The following is a 23124-nucleotide window of genomic DNA, read 5'->3' on the forward strand; positions in this document are numbered from 1 at the left end:
ACCATCAGTTGTGTTGTTCAGAGGTAGGGTTAGCACACAATGGATAGCCCTATTTGAGTACTGTTGTAATCCAGATTATGGCCAAACCATGTTATTTTATAGTTTTGATGTCTTCAGTATTAAACTACAATGTTGAAAATAATTAAAATAAAAAATAAAAATTGAATGAGAAGGTGTGTCCAAACTTTTGACTGGTAGTGCATGTGTCATATAATATTGGCTATATAAGGCATTTTAGCACCGTGGGAGTAGCCATCAACCGAAGCTATACCCCCAGCTAGTGGTAGGTGGCTAAACTGAAGTTTAGTTGACCAGTAAGTCTGGTGCTAACTAGCAAGGGTGACAACAAAACACAGTTACCGATTGCCAGTGAGGGAACACTGAGCAGCGACAGGTGTAGATATGTTCTTTGTAGCTTGTCGAGGTGGTGTTTGCTAGCACCAGTGACATCAGATTGGTCTTTAGGTTTGTTGACCTTACAGAAAGTTCTTATGTCCTCAAAAATTGTAAACAGAAAAATTATTCATGCAACTTTAACAAGATCAAACACTTCTGATGGGTACCTTAGTTATGCCAAGTGCAGCAATGTTTTGGCTGTAGGACGTGGTGCCGTTCCCCGTTCCCCACAGAGCAGCCAGGATGCAGCCGATGCCCTCCACGGCGATGCCTCGATTTATTGCGTGAGTTGGTGGCGGAGGGGCGCCGGACAAGCGTGCACACGCGTAGTAGTCCCCGATTGATTCCATGGTTGATGCTAGGACACCAGCCATCATGCCCAACACTGAAGACACACTCACTGTCGGCATACCCCATTGACCTATGGGAACAGAGAAGGTGCACTTTAACTTCCATGAACACAAACTCTGAGCTTTGTACTTCAGTGGTTCAGATTTGGATCTCGCCTTGGATGTGTGTCCTGCAGCAATAGCTCACACGATTACAGGACACTCTATCTTTTGTTGCGATTGAAGGACTGGCCTACAGACTCCAAGATGACCTCAATAGCCATGAGGGTTTGATTGTTACGAGATGGGTATTTTATTTGTTCTCTTAAACCACTGGATTATTTATGAGCACGCTGTGACCCTCAACATCTGCTTAACCGAAGGCTAACATGACGCCATGCTGACTGTCGTTTAGCCAACCATCTGGACAGATCAAAAAAGCTGGTTTGATTTAATTTCCTAATATTTTTACAAGTTCTTAATGTCCTGAACTTTTCAGCCGTCACAGCGGAAACCAGATTTCCCTGATAGACTTAATTTCACAGTCAATAACTCAATGAGTGAATGTGGGCTGCTGGCTTGCTTCTTACAACTCAACAACCTTAAAAGATTCTTCAGTTCTTCATCATGAGCGAAGCACAGACTTGAGGTTTTGATGATCAGTAGTTAAACTTTAAAGGTATAATGTGTAGAAATTGGACTATTTCGTGATATCTAGCGATAAGATCCTGTCTGTGAGGTGACGGAGTCCGCCAAAGACAAGAAGCTACTGTGAGGCATGATGAGTATGATCCTCCATTTCCTTTATTTGTCTTTCAAACTGTGCTTTTTGCATGGCCACTCACTAAATACAAAAACCTGTATGTATCTAGTTTGTCTGTTCTGTGCTGCGGTAGAAACATGACGGTGCAAGATGGTAGTCTCTAGGGGTGACCCCAAATAGTTGAATATTCGACGATTCGTTCTAACGAGCCTTAGTCGACGGCCAATCTCATAGTCGAATATTTGCATATGAAATGTGGATCATTCCATTCAAACCATGGGGGTGCTCAATGTCTAATTTTACATTATTTTCCTGTTTCCCGTAAAAAATAGTGTCTCACAAATCCTATTTTTATATAAATATAGACTTATTTAATGTAATTCTGAGAACAGCTCTGGAAGTGTTAAATCTCTTTAAAGTGGTAATTAAATCTCCCCTGGTAATTAAAGGTGGACCATTTAGCAGGACCTGTGGAGCAGACGTACCTCAGCTGGCCTTTAAATCCTTCTACGTTCATGGTAGCTCAAAATGTCAGGAAATAAAACTTCAGATGATCCTTAAAAAATAGTGATGAAGACGAGGAGCAGCTTCATAAAGAGGGCTGTGAGATCAAGGATTACCGGACCACACAAAAACTGTACGGGGCCAAAAGAACGAGGAGGAATACCGAAAGCTGTCCGAAACCTCAAAAACAATCCACAGCATCCCATCCACCTCCACGCCATCAGAGAGGATATTCTCATAGACAGGATTTACAGTCAACACTTCTGCACGTACACACGATGGTTTTCCTCACGTACAATTTGAAAAGACTCAAGCGGACCAAGACGCGATGAAAGACTGTTTTAAAAGGTTCTGTTAAGAGATTTAAAAACCCTATAGCTGGTTCAGGTTTGATTTTGAACATTATACAAATGTTTAGCCTTAAGTTGGACAGACTACCCTCTGCAGCGCTGCTCTCCTCTGTGTTAACACTGTTTAAATATCTCCTGATTCCTTATTCTATAACGGCGCGTTGTTCCATGTTTAACGGATGGCGGCCTTATTTGAGTTTTCTCTCCTTCATCACCTCGTTGTTTTTGCAATATAGATTAAAAAAATCTAAGTTTATGCTCATAATATTCTGTTGTCCCTTTTACTTTAAGCTATGAGTCTCTTCATTGTAAAGGGTTATGTGTAATATTGTCATGCGGTCACCATCATGCAGACTTTGGGTCAATAAGGAAAAACAACAAACATTCGAATATTCGTCGACTATGGGCAAAATCTGATGAATCAGATTCGACTAAGCAAATCCTTAGTCAGGCTTACCCCTAGTGGTCTCTGTTGGAGGCGACCTGCTCGTCATGCAGTAGAGTTGCTCATTCTAAGTTAATAAGAACATTTATTCCATGTATTGTGACTATATTCAAAATCCACCTGTATCTCAGTCTGTTCTGCAAAATGCTGCAAAATATGTCCCTCTTTCACTCAAGATAACATTAAAAAAGAATGTGTCTTAGATGCATCTGCAATAAAATTCTTCTGTTTTGATGGGTAAACCTGTTTTGAAAGCTGTGAGCCATGAGAGGTTTTTTTTCTTGGTAATGGCTCTGTCACACCATGACGATTTAGCCAGCGTATGCAGGCGTTTAAAAAATCTGGCAAGTACCCTGGCGTACGTCGCATTAGTTATAGGTACATTTTTTATAAGTTAAGAGCATGCTGAAGCACGCTGGTATACGTCGTAGTACGGTGAGTAAGTCGAACAATTTTGTGCATGCAGTGTACGGGTCATACGTCTGGCACACGCCTGCCATAAGTTGTAGGCACACTATCACTCGCACACAGCTGTGTGTGTGCGTGCGTGTGAGTGTAAGAAGCCTTGGAGCCCTCACACCGTCAAATAGCAGAGCCTATGAAACAGCAGCTGAAGCTGAAGCCAGCATGTTGGAGTCTGGTGGTGTTCAACGATAAAGCTGCTGTTACTGGTTTAAATTAAGTTCAAAATGTGACGTTTTTAAAAGCACTGCGGTCAAGAAGTGTGACTTCTTGTAAAGAGCAGACGCTGTGCTCCTGCTGGTTTCACTCCTCTGACACTCTCCACGGCTCATGTTCTAACAGAGAGAGACTGCAGAGTTTTTTAATAACCAATTCAAGTACACTACCGTTCAAAAGTTTGGGGTCACTTAGAAATGTCCTTATTTTTGAAAGATCAGCACTGTTTTTTTCAATGAAGATAACATTAAATTAATCAGAAATACACTCTATACATTGTTAATGCTGCAAATGACTATTCTAGCTGCAAACATCGGGTTTTTAATGGAATATCTACAAAGGTGTATAGAGGCTCATTTCCAGTAAACATCACTCCAGTGTTCTAATGGTACATTGTGTTTGCTAATTGCGTTAGAAAGCTAATGGATGACTAGAAACATCTTGAAAACCCTTGTGCAGTTACGTTAGCACACCTGAAAAAGTTTTGCTGGTTAGAGAAGCTATAAAACTGGCCTTTCTTTGAGCTAGTTGAGTATCTGGAGTATCACATTTGTGGGTTCGATTATACTCTCAGAATGGCCAGAAAAAGAGAACTTTCATATGAAACTCGACAGTCTATTCTTGTTCTTAGAAATGAAGGATATTCCATGCGAGAAATTTCCAAGAAACTGAACATTTCCTACAACGATGTGTACTACTCCCTTCAGAGAACAGCACAAACAGGCTCTAACCAGAGTAGAAAGAGAAGTGGGAGGCCCCGGTGCACAACTGAACAAGAAGACAAGTACAGTAGAGTCTCTAGTTTGAGAAATAGACACCTGACAGGTCCTGAACTGACAGCTTCATTAAATGGTACCCGCAAAACGCCAGTGTCAACGTCTACAGTGAAGAGGCGACTCCGTGATGCTGGCCTTCTTGGCAGAGTGGCAAAGAAAAGGCCATATCTGAGACTGGCCAATAAAAGGAAAAGATTAATATGGGCAAAAGAACACAGACATTGGACAGAGGAAGATTGGAAAAAAGTGTTATGGACAGACGAATTGAAGTTTGAGGTGTTTGGATCACACAGAAGAACATTAGTGAGATGCAGAACAAGTGAAAAGATGCTGGAAGAGTGCCTGACGCAATTTGTTAAGCATGGTGGAGGTAATGTGATGGTCTGGGGCTGCCTTGGTGCTGGTAAAGTGGAAGATTTGTACAAGATAAAAGGGATTTTGAATAAGGAAGGCTATCACTCAATTTTGCAATGCCATGCCATACTCTGTGGACAGCGCTTGATTGGAGCCAATTTCCTCCTACAACAGGACAATGACCCAAAGCACACTTCCAGATTATGCAAGAACTATTTAGGGAAGAAGCAGGCCGCTGGTATTCTGTCTGTAATGGAGTGGACAGCGCAGTCACCAGATCTCAACCCCATTGAGCTGTTGTGGGAGCAGCTTCGCTGTATGGTACCCAAGAAGTGTCCATCAAGCCAATCCAACTTGTGGGAGGTGCTTCAGGAAGCGTGAGGTGAAATGTCTTCAGATTCCCTCAACAAATTAACAGCTAGAATGCCACAGGTCTGCAATGCTGTAATTGCTGCAAAGGGAGCATTCCTCGATGAAAGCAAAGTTTGAAGGAAAAAATTATTATTTCAACTAAAAATCATTATTTCTAACATTCTCAATGTCTCAATGTCAACCTGAAGCAGATAGCGCCCACTGTATTTGCGTCTATATTTAGCACGTTTGAAAGGGAGGTGCAAACTGGCACAGCGTTACGCACACATGGCTGCGGTCACTGCAACGCTCATCATAACATCGCTTTACAACATGCCCCCAAAGCTGGGCTTACAAGCATTACTTAATGTTTTAGTCAATCAAACCAAGATAACAAAATAATAATAATAAAATAACACAAATTCAAAGCAGTTCAGCACCACGGATAGCGGCCGCATCATTCTGACACCCACTTTAACTTTTTCAACTAATGAGAGCACAGTAGGTCACTGTATCAACAGATATAAAGTTTAGTCAAATTGGCACAGCGGCCCACATGTTCACATACAAACAAAAAATCAATATGAAGTACTCGGCCTACTCACCACTGTTTGGACGAGCCTTAAGCTCCGCGTACTTGTCCACGATGCGCTGTATGTTCATTTTCTTTGATCTGTCATTCTCAATAAATAACATGACATGTCCACTCAGTCTCTCCTGTCCCATCGTGCTCATCAAGGGGTTTTTAGTTAGTTTTAACTTGGAGAATGAGCGCTCACTGAGCTGCGCCAGGCAGCTCTGCGTAACTCCTCATCTCTTGCTTGTAGCAGTGTGTTGGGGTGAATTGCCTCAAACATGTACCCAGTTCCATTTAAGCTGGTGAATCTTTGGGACAGTTGCTGGATGATGATGATATCAGGCATTGAAAACGTTCACCCGGAAGTTGCTCCCTGGTACAGTGAGGCGACTGTCTTCATCTAAGTGACGCCTAACTTTTCTAGAGCAAGAGTGGCAGACTAAGCCTCATCAAATCGCTCTCTAAACTCCATCAAAACACTGATTGCGTTTTGGAGTAGAGTAGATGTGTTTATTTCATTGGCAGATCTTTTGTTTTTTCTCACAGCATTCACCTTTTCACAGATGGCCTCCCAAATCGCGTTTCTAACACTGAGATGTCTCTGCTGGAGTTCACCGATGTGTTTATTTCCCTCCTCCACTAAAACTTCCAACTCCATGTCTTCAAACTTCATTTATTGCTTAAGGCCACTCTGTTCTCTCAAACTCTACATGGTGACAGCCGATAGCACACGCAAAATCCTCGTAAAATAGGGCGATCCGCACCACTTTTGCACTCGTTATCATTTGCGCACGCAGTCTTAGTAGATCACCCGCAACACGCCCAGAAATAGCACGTGCAAAATTATTATTTGCACACGCAAATTAGCGCTCGTTATTTGGGATCTTAGTAGATCAGGCCCAAAATGCTCTCCCTGCTTTCGGTCCAGCAGCATGCGGGCAGGAAGATGACTCTGCTCTGACCCCAGTCTTGACCTTAGATTACCAAGGTAACTAACATACAGCAAATGTCACTTAAAGAGACAGTACAGAAGGTGATCATTACAATACGCCCAAAATTGATTAAAAAAACATCAGTGTATTTCAGCGTTTTAGAGGCTTGTTGATACGTCAGGAAAACGCTGGCTTAATCCTCAAGGTGTGACAGGGCCATAATGTGACTGTTATTCTAACTTAATTCAAAAAAAAAAATCACAGGAAAAAGCTTTCACCAAGACAAGACAGCTTCTTTGGCTTGTGAAAACAGTTTCTCTTGGAGGTAATCATTACCTTGAAAGCTCAAATGTAAACTTTGTCCCACCCATGAGAATGCTTCTGTCTTCACACTCAAGCATATGATCACTTAAACATGCCAGATTGGAGAATACTTGAAAAACCCAGCTGGCATGTGTCTGCTGTATCCCCAGGCACTATGAATCATGTGTTAAAGGATGTGTACTGGGTAATACTGACATGTTATTTTATATGCATGTCATTGCAGGACATATCACTCACCCGGAAAGTAATATGTTCCAAACTTACGTTAAGTAAGTTTGACAAATATGTTCTTAAACATAAGAGCAGTGTGTTGTTTCAGACAGACATCACCTAATAAAGGTTCCTATAAAGATCATGTCAAACAAAACAGCATCTTTTAAACCACATGTCAACCAGTATTTACTTGTTAACGGCTTAAAACCATTGGAAGAAACATTTTCTCACAAACTCAGTAAAGTATAAATACACTCACTTCTGTCACATCAGTTATACAATTTGATAATTGGTCATAATTTCTGTTCTGTTTGTAAATTCTGTTTTATTTATGTGATTATTTGACTGCAATACATGAACCCTGACACAGCCCAGATGTCTGCATGACCTGAAAGAGCTTTCTTTTTTTTTTATACAGCAGACTTATTATAAGTCCCTGCATAATCACCGCCAGATCAGCTGACAATATCTGCCCCTCAGCATTAAAGTCTGCCACACATGGAGGGAGGGGGTTGGGGTTCATTCAAGGATAAGTCAAACCTGCTGGATTTGGTGTTTCATTTTTCTGTGATTATAATTATTGTCAGTCTCTGTCAGACACGTCAGTAAATCCTAGTTCTTCATGAAAGAACTGACTGCATCTATCAACATTGATTTAATTTCAAAGTTGTGTTAAAGTCTTTTAGAATATTCTTGATGTCTAAATCTTTGCTGTCAGTCATGACTTTATGACCTGTGCCTTTTTATTTAGCTGCCTCTGTAAAGCACTTTAAACACATCTGGTTATTGAATAGTTTTCTATATATACATAATTATCACCTTAATCACTGTCACAATATGAGACAATATACTTTCTTAAACCATGTTCTGCATAAACACCCTGCAGAGTGTATGTGGCACAATGACTGCTCTCTGGAGGCCTCTTGACTCCGTGTGATTAGAATGTTATTTACTAGAAATATCATCATTATTACTAAATTAAGTGTTTAGCAGATGTATTTAGGAATTAGATCAAGAGTTTAATTCACCCCACCTTTGTGGCAGTTCATGTAGTGATGCTTGAGAGCACAGTTTCAGTAGCAGGTATACTCACCTCAACTGCACCTCTTCCAGCACTCTTATAAAGTCAAACCTACCCCTCTCCTACCCTTTCGTGCTTACATTCTGCGCCATTCCCTCCCTCCCTTTTTCTTTCTATTTATTTATTTTCTCCTTTAGGTTGTGCTTGGCAGGTACAGTTGATCCCCTACTAAGCTTCCCCAAATCAACAACAGCAAGAAGTTCAATGCCTAAAAGTTAGGGCTGGGCGATACGGGTTAAAAATAAAATCTCTGATATTTTCACAACACACTTGATTTATCATTTAATCGATTTTTTCGTCTGTAAAAAAACAAACAAAAAACAACCAAAAAAAAATGAATGTGCAATAAGATTACACAACTTGTTTTGCTCAGAGTCCATTACTCAAAGCTGGGGTTGGTAATCAGATTTAGATACACTTTTTGTTATACTGGTTAAAATGATCTTTACGTCCTGATGGCAATCAATACATGATGTGTTCTTAAAAAAAGAGTGAAAAAAAGCTGCTATCTACAGCCGGAGTAAACCTGGGAAAACACCAACCAATCCGCCTTTTTTGGGTGCCAAAATTTTAAACCATTCAAATCTCGTCCTGCTGTTCTGCCCTCCTCCTGCGTGTACATTTCCCCGGCGTGCACTCCGAGTCCCCGTCCCCTGCCGCTGCTTCCCCTGACTCTACTGACTGCCCCTTTCGCTCGACCTCGGGCCTGTCCCCTCTGACCCGATGAGGTGCTTTGCTCAGGACTGTAGTCCGGATCAGAGTCTAAAAAGCTCTCACCACGGGGGCTCTGACAAGCAGAAGAATGAATGACATTTACTAAGTCCTACAGAAATGTATATGTATTGTAGCGTCCGCCCGGACGCTGTAGTGATGACGAGCCGATTCGTGAACACGTTGAGCTTTAATAACCGGTCACTGTCGGCCGTGATCACGCCAACCAACAAAACAACAATCAATGTTTGAATGAAAGAAAAACTTCTCCTCTTGTCTCTCCTCTCTCCCGCTCACACACTCTACAACTCTCCTGATGCCTTCACTGACTGTCAACACTGTAGGAATTAAGAGCATCTACGCTGAACACATTTAACAAACAGTAGAGCTGTTACAGTATTATATGTGTTATAACTTTTCTCCTGATATCGTGTCACTGGTACAACTGGATAATGCTAGAATGACAGTTGTAAGTACTAGCCATATTTATTTGTAGTACCAGTTTTGAATCAGTCATGATCATATGGTCGCAAGTCAGCGGCGCTCGTGCATGTGAGCGGGGGGGGGGCGTCGTTTTGGAGGAGCTCTGAGGGAGGAGGGGAGGGGTTAGACGGAGTCATGAGGAAAAGCTACGTTCAAATTCATGCTAGTTTTCCGAGACTACCAACCCTAGCTTTAAGTCTATCATGCTTATTTATGTTGCTTAGTACGATGCAAATACAGTGCCTTTGTTTATTTCAGCTGGCATACTTCTGTTGCATTATTTTGGGGTGAGAGAAATGAGTTGATATTTGTTATTATTTAAAATCACAGCACTTAAGGCATCATTAAAATTGTATGTGTAACATTTAAGGTGATATTTAATATTCCCTTATCTTGTTGTGAACATTCAAGTCAAGTTTATTTATAAAGCACATTTAAAAACACAGCAGAAGATGGCCAAAGTGCTGTACAATACATTCAAAAAGAAGAATTAAATCAATAAATAAAATAAAATAAAAAACACAATGTGAGACCAAACCAAACAGTTATTTGAAAAAGAGACAAACAACAAGGAAAGTGTAGCATTGGGAATTGAAACCTATGTAGGGCAAGAGGACTCAGATGTAAAATGCTAAAATCTAAAAGTGAGTTTTGAGGCGAGTCTTAAAAGAGTCAACAGAGAAGAGTCAACCTCACTGAGGAGGGGAGGCTGTTCCAAAGACATGGGGCCTTTACATTAAAAGTGTGGTTGCCCTTCAGTTTATATTTTGACTGGGAAACTGCCAGGAGACCCATGTCAGAGGACCTCAGAGGCCTGGAGGTTTTGTAAGGCCTCAGGAGGTCAGTTATATAGGATTGATTAAAATCAATTCTGAAGCGAATTGGAAGCAAGTGGAGGAAAGCCAAGACAGGGCTGATGTGATCCCTCTTCCTGGAACTAGTCAGGAGCCTGGCTGCAACATTATTTCCTTCCTGTGTTTGCATTAGGAGGGACAGGTATGGTGTAACAGTGTAGAGTGACTTGTGCAGCTTTAGCACACTGCAGTTGTTGTAACCTCAGAGTGAAGAGTTAGGCTGTAGCCTGCTGTCTTGCTGTGTTGGTGTTGATGTTAGTTGAATAAGACAGGAGATATTGCAGCCTACACATTATCCACAGCGAGGAGAACTGGAGAACATTATTAGCTTTCCCCGGTGACTCTTTCCTGTCATATGTGATGAAAATGATTCTTTTAATGTTGGCTGCTTTTTTACTGTAGTTGCGACAGCCTTTAAACAAACTGTACGGCACATTGTGTTTTCTTCTACGTCAAATTTAGAATCACTTCCAGTAAATCAATAAAATAACTGTCAAATCCCACTCCGTTGACGGCGTGGTCCTTGCTTGGGAAACGACAGTTGTGCAACCTTGAGTCAAGCTACAGAACGTCCTCTGTTTGCATATGGTTTGGATGTTTCTCAGTGATGAGATTAATTGTGAGCAGACGGGTGACTTTCCTAAATTATAAGAAACCACATCTCTCCAAAATGTTCTCCAGTCTTTGACAGTTTGGGAACTGTTTATTCAACTACAGGGATGATCTGTCAAACAGTGCTATTATAAATGTCAGCATGACTTATCAAGACAGAAACTACATTTTTTCACAGTCAAACCATCCTCTATGCAAACATATAAATAAACTGAATAATCCATGCTCAGTTCTTTGTGTTTTAGTAGATATATGTATGCACTCACCTGGGTAAGGAACGTGGAACCAGGGGGAGTTTGTGACAGCATCCAGGCTGATGTCCGTCCTGGCTGAGAAGCCGTACTCATTGGACTTTGAAGGAAGGACGTCAAAGATGGTGAGCAAGAAGCAGACCAGCCAGGCTCCACACATCCCAAACAAAGCCTAGGAAAAACATCAGATGCAGAAACATGTGCAACATGTAACGCACAGTACATGATTAAAACTCTTTCAGACCCTCTCAATGTCACATCGTATCAGAGTGTGTATAAGCTGTTTGTTTATTAACTTGGTGATTGTTTAGTTGTACGCTGTCTTACTCAGAAGTGGATCAGATTTTGTTATTACCTCTTCAGCAAACAAACATTTGGTTTTTGTACCTTTTATTAGAAACATAAGGAGAACAGCCAAACTTCTGGCACATCTTACTGTGAGAAACTGGCTGCGGTCTGTCTTGGACCCAACTTATTCGTTTTGGAAAAACAGTGTAAAGAAGGGCTGTTGCAATACACCGGTAGTAACAATAACCATGTTTTTGAAAGACTAAAACATTGATATTGTACAAAAAAATAAGCATGTTGTAGTAGCATGTACATAAATAGTTCATAGTTGGGGTGGTAGTTGTTCTTCACCCTGATTCCCACTCGCCATAAAACCAGAGACTGTATAAATAATGGACGTTGTTTTGAAGCTGATCGTAGGCAGGAACCATACTGTAAACGCAGAACTCAACCTAACATCCATCAAGCTATTGTGAGGTAAAGAGGTGGGCTTTGAGCCTCCTTGCCAACAGCTACAGTCTTCCCGCCTGTCAATCAAGTCAGCTGTGCCTCTCATAATGGAAAACTCATAATTGTAATATCTTCAAAACTGCCGCATGATGAAAAGTATCCCCCCAGTACAGTGTGTGTCGATCAAGAAATTAGCTATCCAGACTACACTCCTTTTTGTACCAGGCTGTAAACACGTTGATATCTGCTGTAATAATCAGCTTTTTTATATTAGTGTGTATGTGGTTTCCGGTACTTCTGGTGCCAGCCTCCAGTGGACACTTGAGAAACTGCAGGGTTTTTTGTTGTTGTTTTTTTTATATTTATTTGTTATATTTTTGGGTCATTTGTGCCTTTAATGGACAGGACAGCTGAAATGTGAGGAGTAGAGAGTTGGGAAGGACATGCATGAAATGGTCGAAGCAAGACTCAAACCTGCGACCTCTGCTACAAGGGCTATAGCCTCTTTATATGGGGCGCACTTAGACCGATAGGCCAACGGTGCCCATAAACTGCAGTTTTTAACACTTCCGCATTAGCTTCAATTATCCTGGCCGGAGGTTGCCACTTGCATAAAAAAAGAGGGAGGATAAAGAAGCAGCAGTAGAGAGCAGCAGACTTAAGGCAGCAGGGGCTGACGCGGACTTGAGCCCCACATACTTGTGCGTCGGTAGCCTTTGTTACTTTGGACCCAGCTCTCTGCAGGTCATTCCTCAGGTCCCTCCGTGTAGTTCTGGGATTTTTGCTAACCGTTCTCATGATCATTTTGACCCCACGGGATGAGATCTTGCCTGGGGCCCCAGATCGAGGGAGATTATCAATGGTCTTGTATGTCTTCCATTTTCTTACAATTGCTCCCACAGTTGATTTATTCACACCAACCTGCTTGCCTATTGTAGATTCACTCTTCCCAGCCTGGTGCAGGTCCACAATTTTCTTCCTGGTGTCCTTCAACAGCTCTTTGGTCTTGGCCATGGTTGAGTTTGGAGTCTGACTGTTTGAGGCTGTGGACAGGTGTCTTTTATACAGATAACGAGTTCAAACAGGTGCCATTAATACAGGTAACGAGTGGAGGACAGAAGAGCTTCGTAAAGAAGAAGTTACAGGTCTGTGAGGGCCAGAAATCTTGCTTGTTTGTGGGTGACCAAATATTTATTTTCCACCATAATTTACAAATAAATTCTTTAAAAATCCTACAATGTGATTTCCTGGATTTTTTTTCTCATTTTGTCTCTCATAGTTGAAGTGTCCCTCTGATGAAAATTACAGACCTCTCTCATCTTTCTAAGTGGGAGAACTTGCAAAATCAGTGGCTGACTAAATCCTTTTTTGCTCCACTGTACATAAATCCTACAGTCCGAAGTATTCTACTGGTCCACCATCATTTGTCTAACTGAGCCCTCCGCTGATGGGTTAGAAGCTTCCTGCAAAGGGTCTCTTTCACAGCCTCATCAAAACAATAAGAGGTTTCCACATCTGGACCCTAAGCACCAGCAATGACTTTCTTTGAGTGTTCTATTCATCACTCTTTTTTCTCCTGTTTATCATTTGCATACATTTTGGTGTCTGTACAGCATGTCTCCGGCACATGTGAGCAGCAGAGACTGCGTTTGTAGAGGGATTAAAGGGGAGCAGAGAGTTTCAGTCATCATAAGAAAGACAAACAGAGGCTTGAGGGCAGAAAAACTTGCCAGAAAAAATGTACTCTTCGTAACTACTTGATTACTTTTTGATGTTATCTACAGAGGATCCAACAGAAAGATAAACAGAGCGGGAATCTGTAGGTGTCATATGTATCCACTGATGTACATCCAGTGTGGTTTTAAGTGTCAGCTTATGTTATTTAATATGAATTAATTAATGATAAATGTGACTTGGCAAGAGATTTGTACTTCAGGTACAGCAGGTGGGTTGTATCTCAGCTGCTATAAGCTTCATTCCTTAATGCTAAAACCTGCAGTGTTTTATTATTCTATGGCTTCATTTGATGATAAACAATTCATTTTAATGAAAAGTCAAAACTTAACTCTGTTTGCTCAGATCAGGAGGCCTTTGTGGAGGGGAGCAAGGGGGATGGTGGGCTGTTTGTCTTTTTCGTTATTGCTGGGTTTCACAGGCGGTGAGTCACTCTGCTGTACATAGAGCATTCCTAAGATGAAACCCTGCAGTCAAACTGACTCAGAGGCCTTCAGTTTTATGTTTCTGACATTCTTTCAACCTTCATCATTGCTAAGCATTTATTTTGTGCCTATAAGCACATTCCTCACTATCCTATATGACATCTAGGGAAATAATAACTAATACCATTGAGCTTTAAAGAGAGAACAATTTCTCATCTAAAGCTCAGATACCTCCAACCAATATAAGAGTCATAGGCTTAGCTTTCCACCTGGTTTGAAATTAGATTTTGCGTTGTACCCAAGCCGCAACCTCCAGTTTTCAAATATGAAGCCCATGTGAAAGTGCTAAAAACTGCAGTTCATCAAGCGTCCACTTGAGGTTGGCTGCAGAAAAAACTGGAAACCACATACACACCCATTCAAAAAAGACGATTTTTGCAGCACTAATAAACATGTTTACGGCCTGGTTCAAAACCTTATCCTGGACTTAAGGGTGCTGAAAAGTTACAACACACCTAAACTAATGCACTGTAAACCAGTTAGATTTGAGCCTTGTCTATGATACAGCTGGGTGTAACTTTCACGCTTAGGAAGGAGCATGTGTTGCACTGTTAAAATGGCGATGGCAGCAGGATTTGTTCACAGGATGATTGATAATAGTGCCACAAGATGAAGAGAGTGATCTGTGACTGGACACTACTCAGACATAGCTGATTTTAAGGTTTGGTTTTGTCTGGTGAGACCAGTTTGTATTAATAAAACAACTTAAAGGGCATTTTTCCTCTTTTGCACGTAAAGCAGCATATGGATCCACTGACTCCTAATGGATAAATGGTAAAGGATCATGGTCAGGCTGTCAGCATGTCAAGGTATGCACATCAACACATGTAAAGCAGATGGGTGGATGCTAAAAAGAGCATGTGTGCTTGACTGAAAGCTCATCCTTGGGTACATAGAGGTTAGAAATAAAGGAAAAAAATCTGTATGTGTGTCCATCACCATGGGGGACCGCTGCATGACAGATAATAACTGCAATCACAAGGGGCTACAGTTTAGGGGCTTAGACATGGGGCTCAAATAATCCCACTAGAGACTTTGACTGGGGTTGTGTTAGCTTAAGTCAAATGCAAGGCAAGCAAAATCCTTAAAATGGAAGTGAACAAAAGAAGATCCACTCCTTTCATCTTCTCTAAGCATGTCATGCATGTATCTACAACCTCAGTTGCAAAACCTGTGCATATTGTTCAGCATTAATGGAGCCCACCAAGGTGTGTGCACTTATGCATCCTCATACCATAACCAATGGTGGCTTTTAAACTGTGTAGTGATAATAAACCAAATGGTCCCTCTCCCTTAAAGCGGAGGATACAGCGTCCATGGTTTCCAAAAATAATGTTAAATTTTGATTTGTCAGACCACAGGACAGTTTGCACTTCGGTTCAGCCCATGTGAGAAAGGCATGGTGCCAAGAGTTGCCGGCATTTCTGGATTTTGTGTATATATATATATAGTTATAGTCTTTGCATGGTACAGTTTCAACCCACATTTATGTATGCATTGACTATTCACAGACTATGGTTTTTGAATGCAATTTTAAGCCCATGCAATGATTTCCAGTACAGAGTCGTGTCTGTTTTTAATGCAGAGCTGCATAGGGGCCTAGGTTTTTGGCCTAGTTCCTTTAGTACATAGATTTTTCCAGATTCTGAACCTTTTATAAAATGATGTACTGTAGATGATGAAATCCCATAATTCTTTGCAGTTTTACGCTGTTAAACATACTTCTTAAATTCTCCTCTTATTTGTTCATGCAGTCACTCTCAGATTGGTGAACCTCTTTCCCAACATTACTCCTGAGAGCCTCTCTGGATTGCACCTTTAATACCCAGTCATGTTACTAACGTGTTACAAATTAACCTCATCATTTGGGAGATGTCCCTCCAGGTGTTTTTTTTTAGCATTACACTACCTTTTCCTCAATTTGTTGTCCTCGTTCCCACTTTTTTGTTCCTGGCATCAAATTAAAATTTGCATGTTTATTTTAAAGAATAATTTAATTTTCCAGTTTCAACATTTGATATGTTTTATTTTCAGTCAGACATATAGTTCAAATGATTTAAATCTTGTTTTATCAACATTATAAACAGTGTCCTAGTTTTATTTAAATTGGGGTACTACTTAATGGAATGTAGTCTATTTAGTGATAACCACTCTGTCTCCTCTTCCTTGATCTTTGCCTCAAGGGACTGTAAAACCTGTACATATGTTTTTGATTTAAATTCAGGGATATATCCAGATCAAATTGATTAGACTTGACATTAAGTTGCAATGGTCTTTCTGCTGCAGGTCCTTAAGTGTCTAAGTTTGTTGAGGGAAACAAAAAGCAGAATGAAGTTTCTTGTTCTTGTCTATATTCCTGTCAAATAAAGCAAAGTCAATTATAGCCATGACTGCACACAATACCTACAATATGGTTGATAACTGCAAAGATAGTTTAAATCCCCAAATATGGGGATTTGTAAGTATATTGCTGCTTCATCACTGTCTGGTGTCTCTTGTCCACGCTGTCACTTCTGTGTAATGTTTATGCAGCCTAGAAAAAAGTAGCATTTTATACTTACAAACTTAAAGTCCTGAGATAAAGTGACTCATGATGAAGATGACATTTAACCTTTCAGATGCAATGTGTCATTAATTCATTATTTTATCCTGTTGGACATGCCCTTATGTTTGTGTCATAACTGGGGTTTTTAATTCCCTCATATTATAGTCAGAGATGAACATGTTGCAGGTGGTTTGTGGTCTACAGATTTGAAGCTTTGTGTAATCAGTAGGGGTGAGCCCGACTAAGGATTTGCTTAGTCGAATCTGATGCATCAGATTTTGCCCATAGTCGACGAATAGTCGAATGTTTGTTGTTTTTCCTTATTGACCCAAAGTCTGCATGATGGTGACCGCATGACAATATTACACATAACCCTTTACAATGAAGAAACTCGTAGCTTAAAGTAAAAAGGACAACAGAATATTATAAGCATAAAACTTGGATTTTTTAAATCTATATTGCAAAAACAACGAGGTGATGAAGGAGAGAAAACTCAAATAAGGCCACCATCCGTTAAACATGGAACAACGCGCCATTACAGAATAAGGAATCAGGAGATATTTAAACAGTGTTCACACAGCAGAGAGCAGCACTGCAGAGGGTAGTTTGTCCAACTTAAGACTAAACATTTGTATAATGTTCAAAATCAAACCTGAACCAGCTAAAGGGTTTTTAAATCTCTTAACAGAACCTTTTAAAACAGTCTTTCATCGCGTCTTTGTCCACTTGAGTCACTTGTAAATCCTGTCTGTGAGAATATCCTCTCTGATGGTGTGGAGGTGGATGGGATGCTGTGGATTGTTTTTGAGGCTTCGGACAGCTTTGGGTATTCCTCCTCGTTCTTTTGGCCCCGTACAGTTTTTGTGTGGTCCGGTAATCCTTGATCTCACAGCCCTCTTCATGAAGCTGCTCCTAGTTTTATTTCCTGACATTTTGAGCTGCCATGAACGTAGAAAGATTTAAAGGCCAGCTGAGGTACGTCTGCTCCACAGGTCCCGCTAAATGGGAGAGTCCACCTTTAATTACCAGGGGAGATTTAATTACCACTTTAAGGAGATTTAACACTTCAAGAGCTGTTCTCAGAATTACATCAAATAAGTCTATATTTATATAACAATAGGATACATGAGATACTATTTTTTTACGGGAAACAGGAAAATAGTGTAAAATTAGACATTGAGCACCCCCATGGTTTGAATGGAATGATCCAAGTTTCATATGCAAATATTCGACTATGAGATTGGCAGTCGACTAAGGCTTGTTAGAACGAATCGTCAAATATTCGACTATTTGGGGTCACTCCTAGTAATCAGGCCTTCACCATCTTGTGATCACTCACCCCCCAAAGCACATCCAGCTCTATTTTCTATTGTGCTCCAAATGGTAACAAACGTAAAAGTTCACAATCCTGAGAAAAGACTTGAAGACAGCAACTGAGAGCATGAACTCTTCGATACCATCTGTCACACCACTCTCCTTACTCGGCTATCCTCCATTGGTATCACCCACACTCCGTTAGACTGGTTCACAACTTACCTCTCTGGCCGCACACAGTTCACTCAACTCAAGTCCTTTAAATCAACTCCTTCCTCCGTCGCTACAGGGGTGCCCCAGGGCTCTGTCATGGGGCCCCTCCTCTTCATCATCTACCTCCTTCCCCTCGGTAATATCTTCCACAAATTCAACATTCACTTCCACTGTTATGCAGATGACACCCAGCTCTACCTCACCACTAACCCCTCGTCCACTCTCCCGCCCACCTCCCTCACTGATTGCATCTCTGAAATAAAAACCTGGTTATTTCCTTACATTAAACAGTAATAAAACCGAGGTTCTCCTCATTGGCACCAAATCCACTCTATCCAAATCCAACAGCTTCTCCCTCACCATTGATAACTCCTCCGTCTCACCCTCCCCCCAGGTTAAGAGTCTGGGTGTCATCCTTGACAGCACATTATCCTTTCAACCACACATCAATAACATCACCCGAACTGCCTACTTTCATCTTCGTAACATCAATCATCTTCGCCCCTCCCTCACCCCCCACACTGCCGCCATCCTTGTCCAAAGCCTTGTCACTTCCCGTCTGGACTACTGCAACTCTCTCCTCTTCGGCCTTCCTCACAAATCCCTCTATAAACTCCAACTGGTCCAGAATTCAGCTGCCCGTATCCTTACCCGAACCCCCTCTATCCACCACATCACTCCTGTCCTCCAACAGCTCCACTGGCTCCCTGTTCAGTTCCGTATTCAGTTCAGAGTCCTCCTGTTAACATTCAAGACCATCCACAACCTCGCCCCCCCATATCTGTCCGACCTCCTCCATGTTCCCACTGCCTCCCGCTCCCTCAGATCCTCTTCCTCCATACACCTGTCTGTCCCCTCCGCCCGTCTCACCACAATGGGGAGCCGAGCATTCAGCCGCTCTGCTCCCCGTCTCTGGAACTCATTGCCACCTCAACTCAGAAACACAGATTCTTTCCCCCATTTCAAATCACAACTCAAAACATATCTTTTCCAAACCGCCTACTCCATCTGACTCCAATTGCACTGTCATTTTTGTTTCTATTCTTTTTCTTCCCACTTTGTTAGTTTATATTGTTTTCATTTTGACTTTGATTTTGTGTCCTTTAATGTAAATTTGTGTATGTATATATATATATCTGTGCAGTGTCCTTGAGTGCCGAGAAAGGCGCCTTTAAATAAAATGTATTATTATTATTGTTATAACTCTTGAGGGTCTGCATTTGCACAATAACAAAACTTTGCTGTCATCACGTCTTTGTGCTTTCAGCTTTCATATTGATCACGCAGCGGTGTGATATTAGTGTCCCCACTGTGTGATTTCACTTTGCATTAGGGTGTTGCAGAAGCATGAGACGAAAACACACAGTCATGGCAGCACACACACACACACACACACACACACTCTCCAACATGCACACACACACTCGACTCTTTGATGCCTCTATTATCTGTTACTACCTCTGATGCTACGACAGCAGTGGGACAACTCGGTCTTACCTTGACGCCTCTGAGACATGGATAATAAAGGAGAGTTGTTGCAGAGCCACCTTTGCTGACAGTTTGAAAAGGGATAGTGTTTACTGAGGTACTAAACCAGAAACAGTCATTTCCTGCCAGACTGATACTAAAGCTGACTGTATTTTGCAGCTTATGGAGTTGCCCCTTGTTAGCCTTAAAGAATGCAGCGCTTTGGGAATACTTCTAACTTTTACATACAGGTCACATCTCTTAGGTCACATTGAACTTGACATTTGACCCCCAAATTCTAGTCCCTTCATCACTGAGCCCAATTGGACGATATGCCACATTAATTAAGTGTTTCTGAGATATCTCATTCACAAAAGTTAGATGGAAGTGAAGCACAACCTGGAAACATAATTTCAATAAAACATAACTAACCTGACACTGAGTATGGGATTTTTAAAAATCTTAATCTCAGTCACGTTCACGGTGATTTGGTTTTAAATAAAGAGAAAGGTGTGAGCACTTTGCATGGCTCACAAGACAGTTATTGTATTACACAGACTTCAAAGAAGTTAAATCTTGATTTTTGGCTCTATGATGAAATTACTCTGCATGAGTATAATTTCCTGTTCCAGGCCCACCCTGACTAGAGGATGTCTCCCACTGTGAGAACCCTTTTATCCCCGACAAAGCTTTTTACATCCGCTCTGTTTCAGTGGATAAAGTGTACGTTTTATTATACAGGTATGCACAGAAGGAAGCAACACTTCCTGCACAGAAGTGAGATATAAACACATATACTGGATGTGCAAGCAGTGCAATCTTTGATTTGGTTATTTCTCACTGAAGAGGAACAAAAGACATCCTGGAGTCCACATCAATGTGGCTAAAGTTTCCCTGAACTGGTGGTCTCTGCAGCGCTACTTGTGAATTGTAATTTTTGCTTTGCATTGCCATCAAACTGCAAAGGTTTGATGCAAAGCGAGAAGGTTATAAGAGGTAGTACAGGCTTTCGTCTGCAGAATTAAATTTCAATTTATTGTCTCTATTCAAAAACAGGAAGAATGTATGAGAGCTGCACAATGATGGAAACTTACAGAGAAGAGCTTGAAGAGCGGATACTGGAAAACCTTCCACTTCTTATCCTTGTAAGCAATCATTGGAACATCGACTTTGCTGAGATACTGAGAGAACAGGAGGATCAGACAGACCGTGCTGTGGGAAAAAAACAGAAGACAGAGCGAAATGTGTCACTCACACTCTTTTCCCCCGAGGCCTGGCCCTCGCTTACAGCTACTTGTGTAATTGTGTTTAAGCATGGCATGCCCATACATCATAGTCAGAGGGAAATCAGAGCAAGTGCAAACATGTCATTTTACACAGCCAGCATGCCAACATGATACTTGTCATCTTGTAAAGGATTATGAGTAAGAAACAGTGAAAGTGTGATGAAGGGTCCATGTCTTGATTGTAAACTGCTCAGCTCTCTGCCTTTTAAAAACTTCATGCTGTTCAGCACCAACATGGGAGTCATGAGGTATTTTATTTCAGAGGGGAGGCTGCAGACTTTGGGGTGAAGAACTCGTTCCATCATTTACTTTGTACCTATAGCCTCTGGACATGTGGTTGTTGTAGTAAAAATGTACACTACCTGTCAAAAGTTTGGAAACACCTTCTCATTCAAGGGTTTGTATTTATTTTAATTATATGAAACACTTAAGATCAATACGTAAGGCATCAAAACTATGAAAGAACATATATGGAATTATTTAATTCACAAAAAAGTGTTAAACAAAGCAGAATATGTTTTATATTTTAGATTCTGTAAAGTAGCCCCCTTTTTCCTTCATGACAGCTTGGCACACTCTTGGTATTCTCTCAGTCTGCTTCATGAAGTGGTCTCCTGGAATGGTTTCTAATGAACATGAGCCTTGTCCAGAGTTCATTTGTAGAATGACTTGCCTTCTTAATGTGTTTGAGACCATCAGTTGTGTTGCTCAGAGGTAGGGTTAGTACACAATGGATAGCCCTATTTGACTACTGTTGTAATCCAGATTATGGCAAAACCAGATCATTTCATAGTTTTGATGTCTTCAGTGTTGAACTACAATGTTGAAAATAATTAAAATAGATAAAAACCATTGAATCAGAACGTGTGTCCAAACTTTTGACTGGTAATGTATATGTTTCATCAAAGTGGAGAGTCTCAAAAAGCCTCTTTAAACATCTCTATTAAAATGCAGGTAGGAAGCTTTGTTCAAAAAAGTGCTTATTTGGAATATTGGCCATTTCTGAAGACTGCATGTGTCTCCCTTTTTGATTGACATTGTCCTGTCCTCTACACAACAAAAGCACTGCTCTCTTAAAATCAATCCTTTCATATGTAGGTAAAAGGTGAGCGACAAAATGCTTGCAGTGCATCTAATTATCAAGCTGTCACCTCCAGTGCTGAAAAATGAAGCCAATGAGGAAGTGCAAAAACTGCAGTTCCTCCAGTGTCAACTTCAGGCTGTCTCCAAAAGCAGAGGAATCCTCATTAAGCCTCCATATTAATTCCTGTTTCTGCAAAAAAAAATTTATTGTGCAAAGGTGTGTGGGTAAAAAAAGAAACAAAAAAAAAGACTAAGATAAAAAAGAAGGAAGGTGCATATCAGTGGCAATTACACTGATCATGTTTTGGTCTGGACTTCATTCTGCCTGTGCTTTGTCTCTTTACTGACTGGCCGTTTGACAGACAGACAGTGTTGAGTTACAACCACAAGATGTGGCCTTGCTCCTGTAAGCTGCTGGATATCCTCTACAGAGACCGCTGAGCAGGGGGCACAGGGGGCAGGCATTGAGGCTAAGAAGGATATGACTGATTACCATCCATATATGGCACCAGGGCGTGGATGTGCTGAACCTTTTAAAACCCACAAGGATCACTCTATGTAATGACTTTAGGCTGCATTATCTGGAGATGTTGGGAGGGTAAATGAAGACAGATTCCACTGGGCTGGACAGGAAAGGAGTGAAGGTAAGGATGAACAGTGAACAGGATAGAAGGATGAGATGGGTTTAAATATTGGACATGACTTCTATCATGAAGGAACAAATGGGGTTGGAGACTGACGGAACATGACTTATAGCTACTGAAAAAGAGCCAATCCAAAACTTGATCTGCGTCTTGTTGGTGATTTCATCCTCTAAATGTTACCACTTCATATATGCATGTAGTTCACTAAACATAGTACATACATTCTGTATACTGGCCTGTTTTACATATTGAGTTATATACTCACAGAGCAGCTATTCCCCAGTGACCTCCAGATTTCTTTCCAGCTTCAATAAACAGCGACAGGCCGATGAGGTTAATAGTGGGAGCAATAGCCAGTGGGCCGATGTATTGCAACACAAAGCCCACCAGCCCAGAGAAGCCCAGGACGATCTGGAGTAGAGAGGCCACCAAGATGGCTCCCTGGATCTGTGGACAACAAGACAACACTGAGATACAAAGTCTAGAATCAAGTGATCAAAGAAGAATCAGTGTACAAATTCTTCCAGGCATGTAGCTGCAACAATGTGAAATATACTTGGGTTCCTTGTCAATTAAATATCAGGTGTCTGGAAAGGTTATCAGGAGAAGAGAAAAATGCATTTTGGGTGTA

General features: G+C 41.1%; 1 protein-coding gene across 1 annotated transcript in view; it reads right to left on the bottom strand.

The window, feature by feature from the left end:
* si:dkey-106n21.1 (solute carrier family 23 member 1) overlaps nt 1–23124 on the bottom strand; it is a 72026-nt gene that overhangs the window by 19967 nt on the left and 28935 nt on the right. The window contains exons 5-8 of the mRNA XM_034685167.1: nt 22759–22940; nt 20575–20692; nt 11000–11156; nt 564–817 (exon numbers count right to left, since the gene is read on the bottom strand). Coding sequence (XP_034541058.1) covers nt 564–817; nt 11000–11156; nt 20575–20692; nt 22759–22940 — 711 coding nt within the window. The remainder of the gene's footprint in view (nt 1–563; nt 818–10999; nt 11157–20574; nt 20693–22758; nt 22941–23124) is intronic.

Source organism: Notolabrus celidotus, chromosome 6 (genome assembly GCF_009762535.1).
Source record: "Notolabrus celidotus isolate fNotCel1 chromosome 6, fNotCel1.pri, whole genome shotgun sequence".
Lineage (NCBI taxonomy): Eukaryota > Metazoa > Chordata > Actinopteri > Labriformes > Labridae > Notolabrus > Notolabrus celidotus.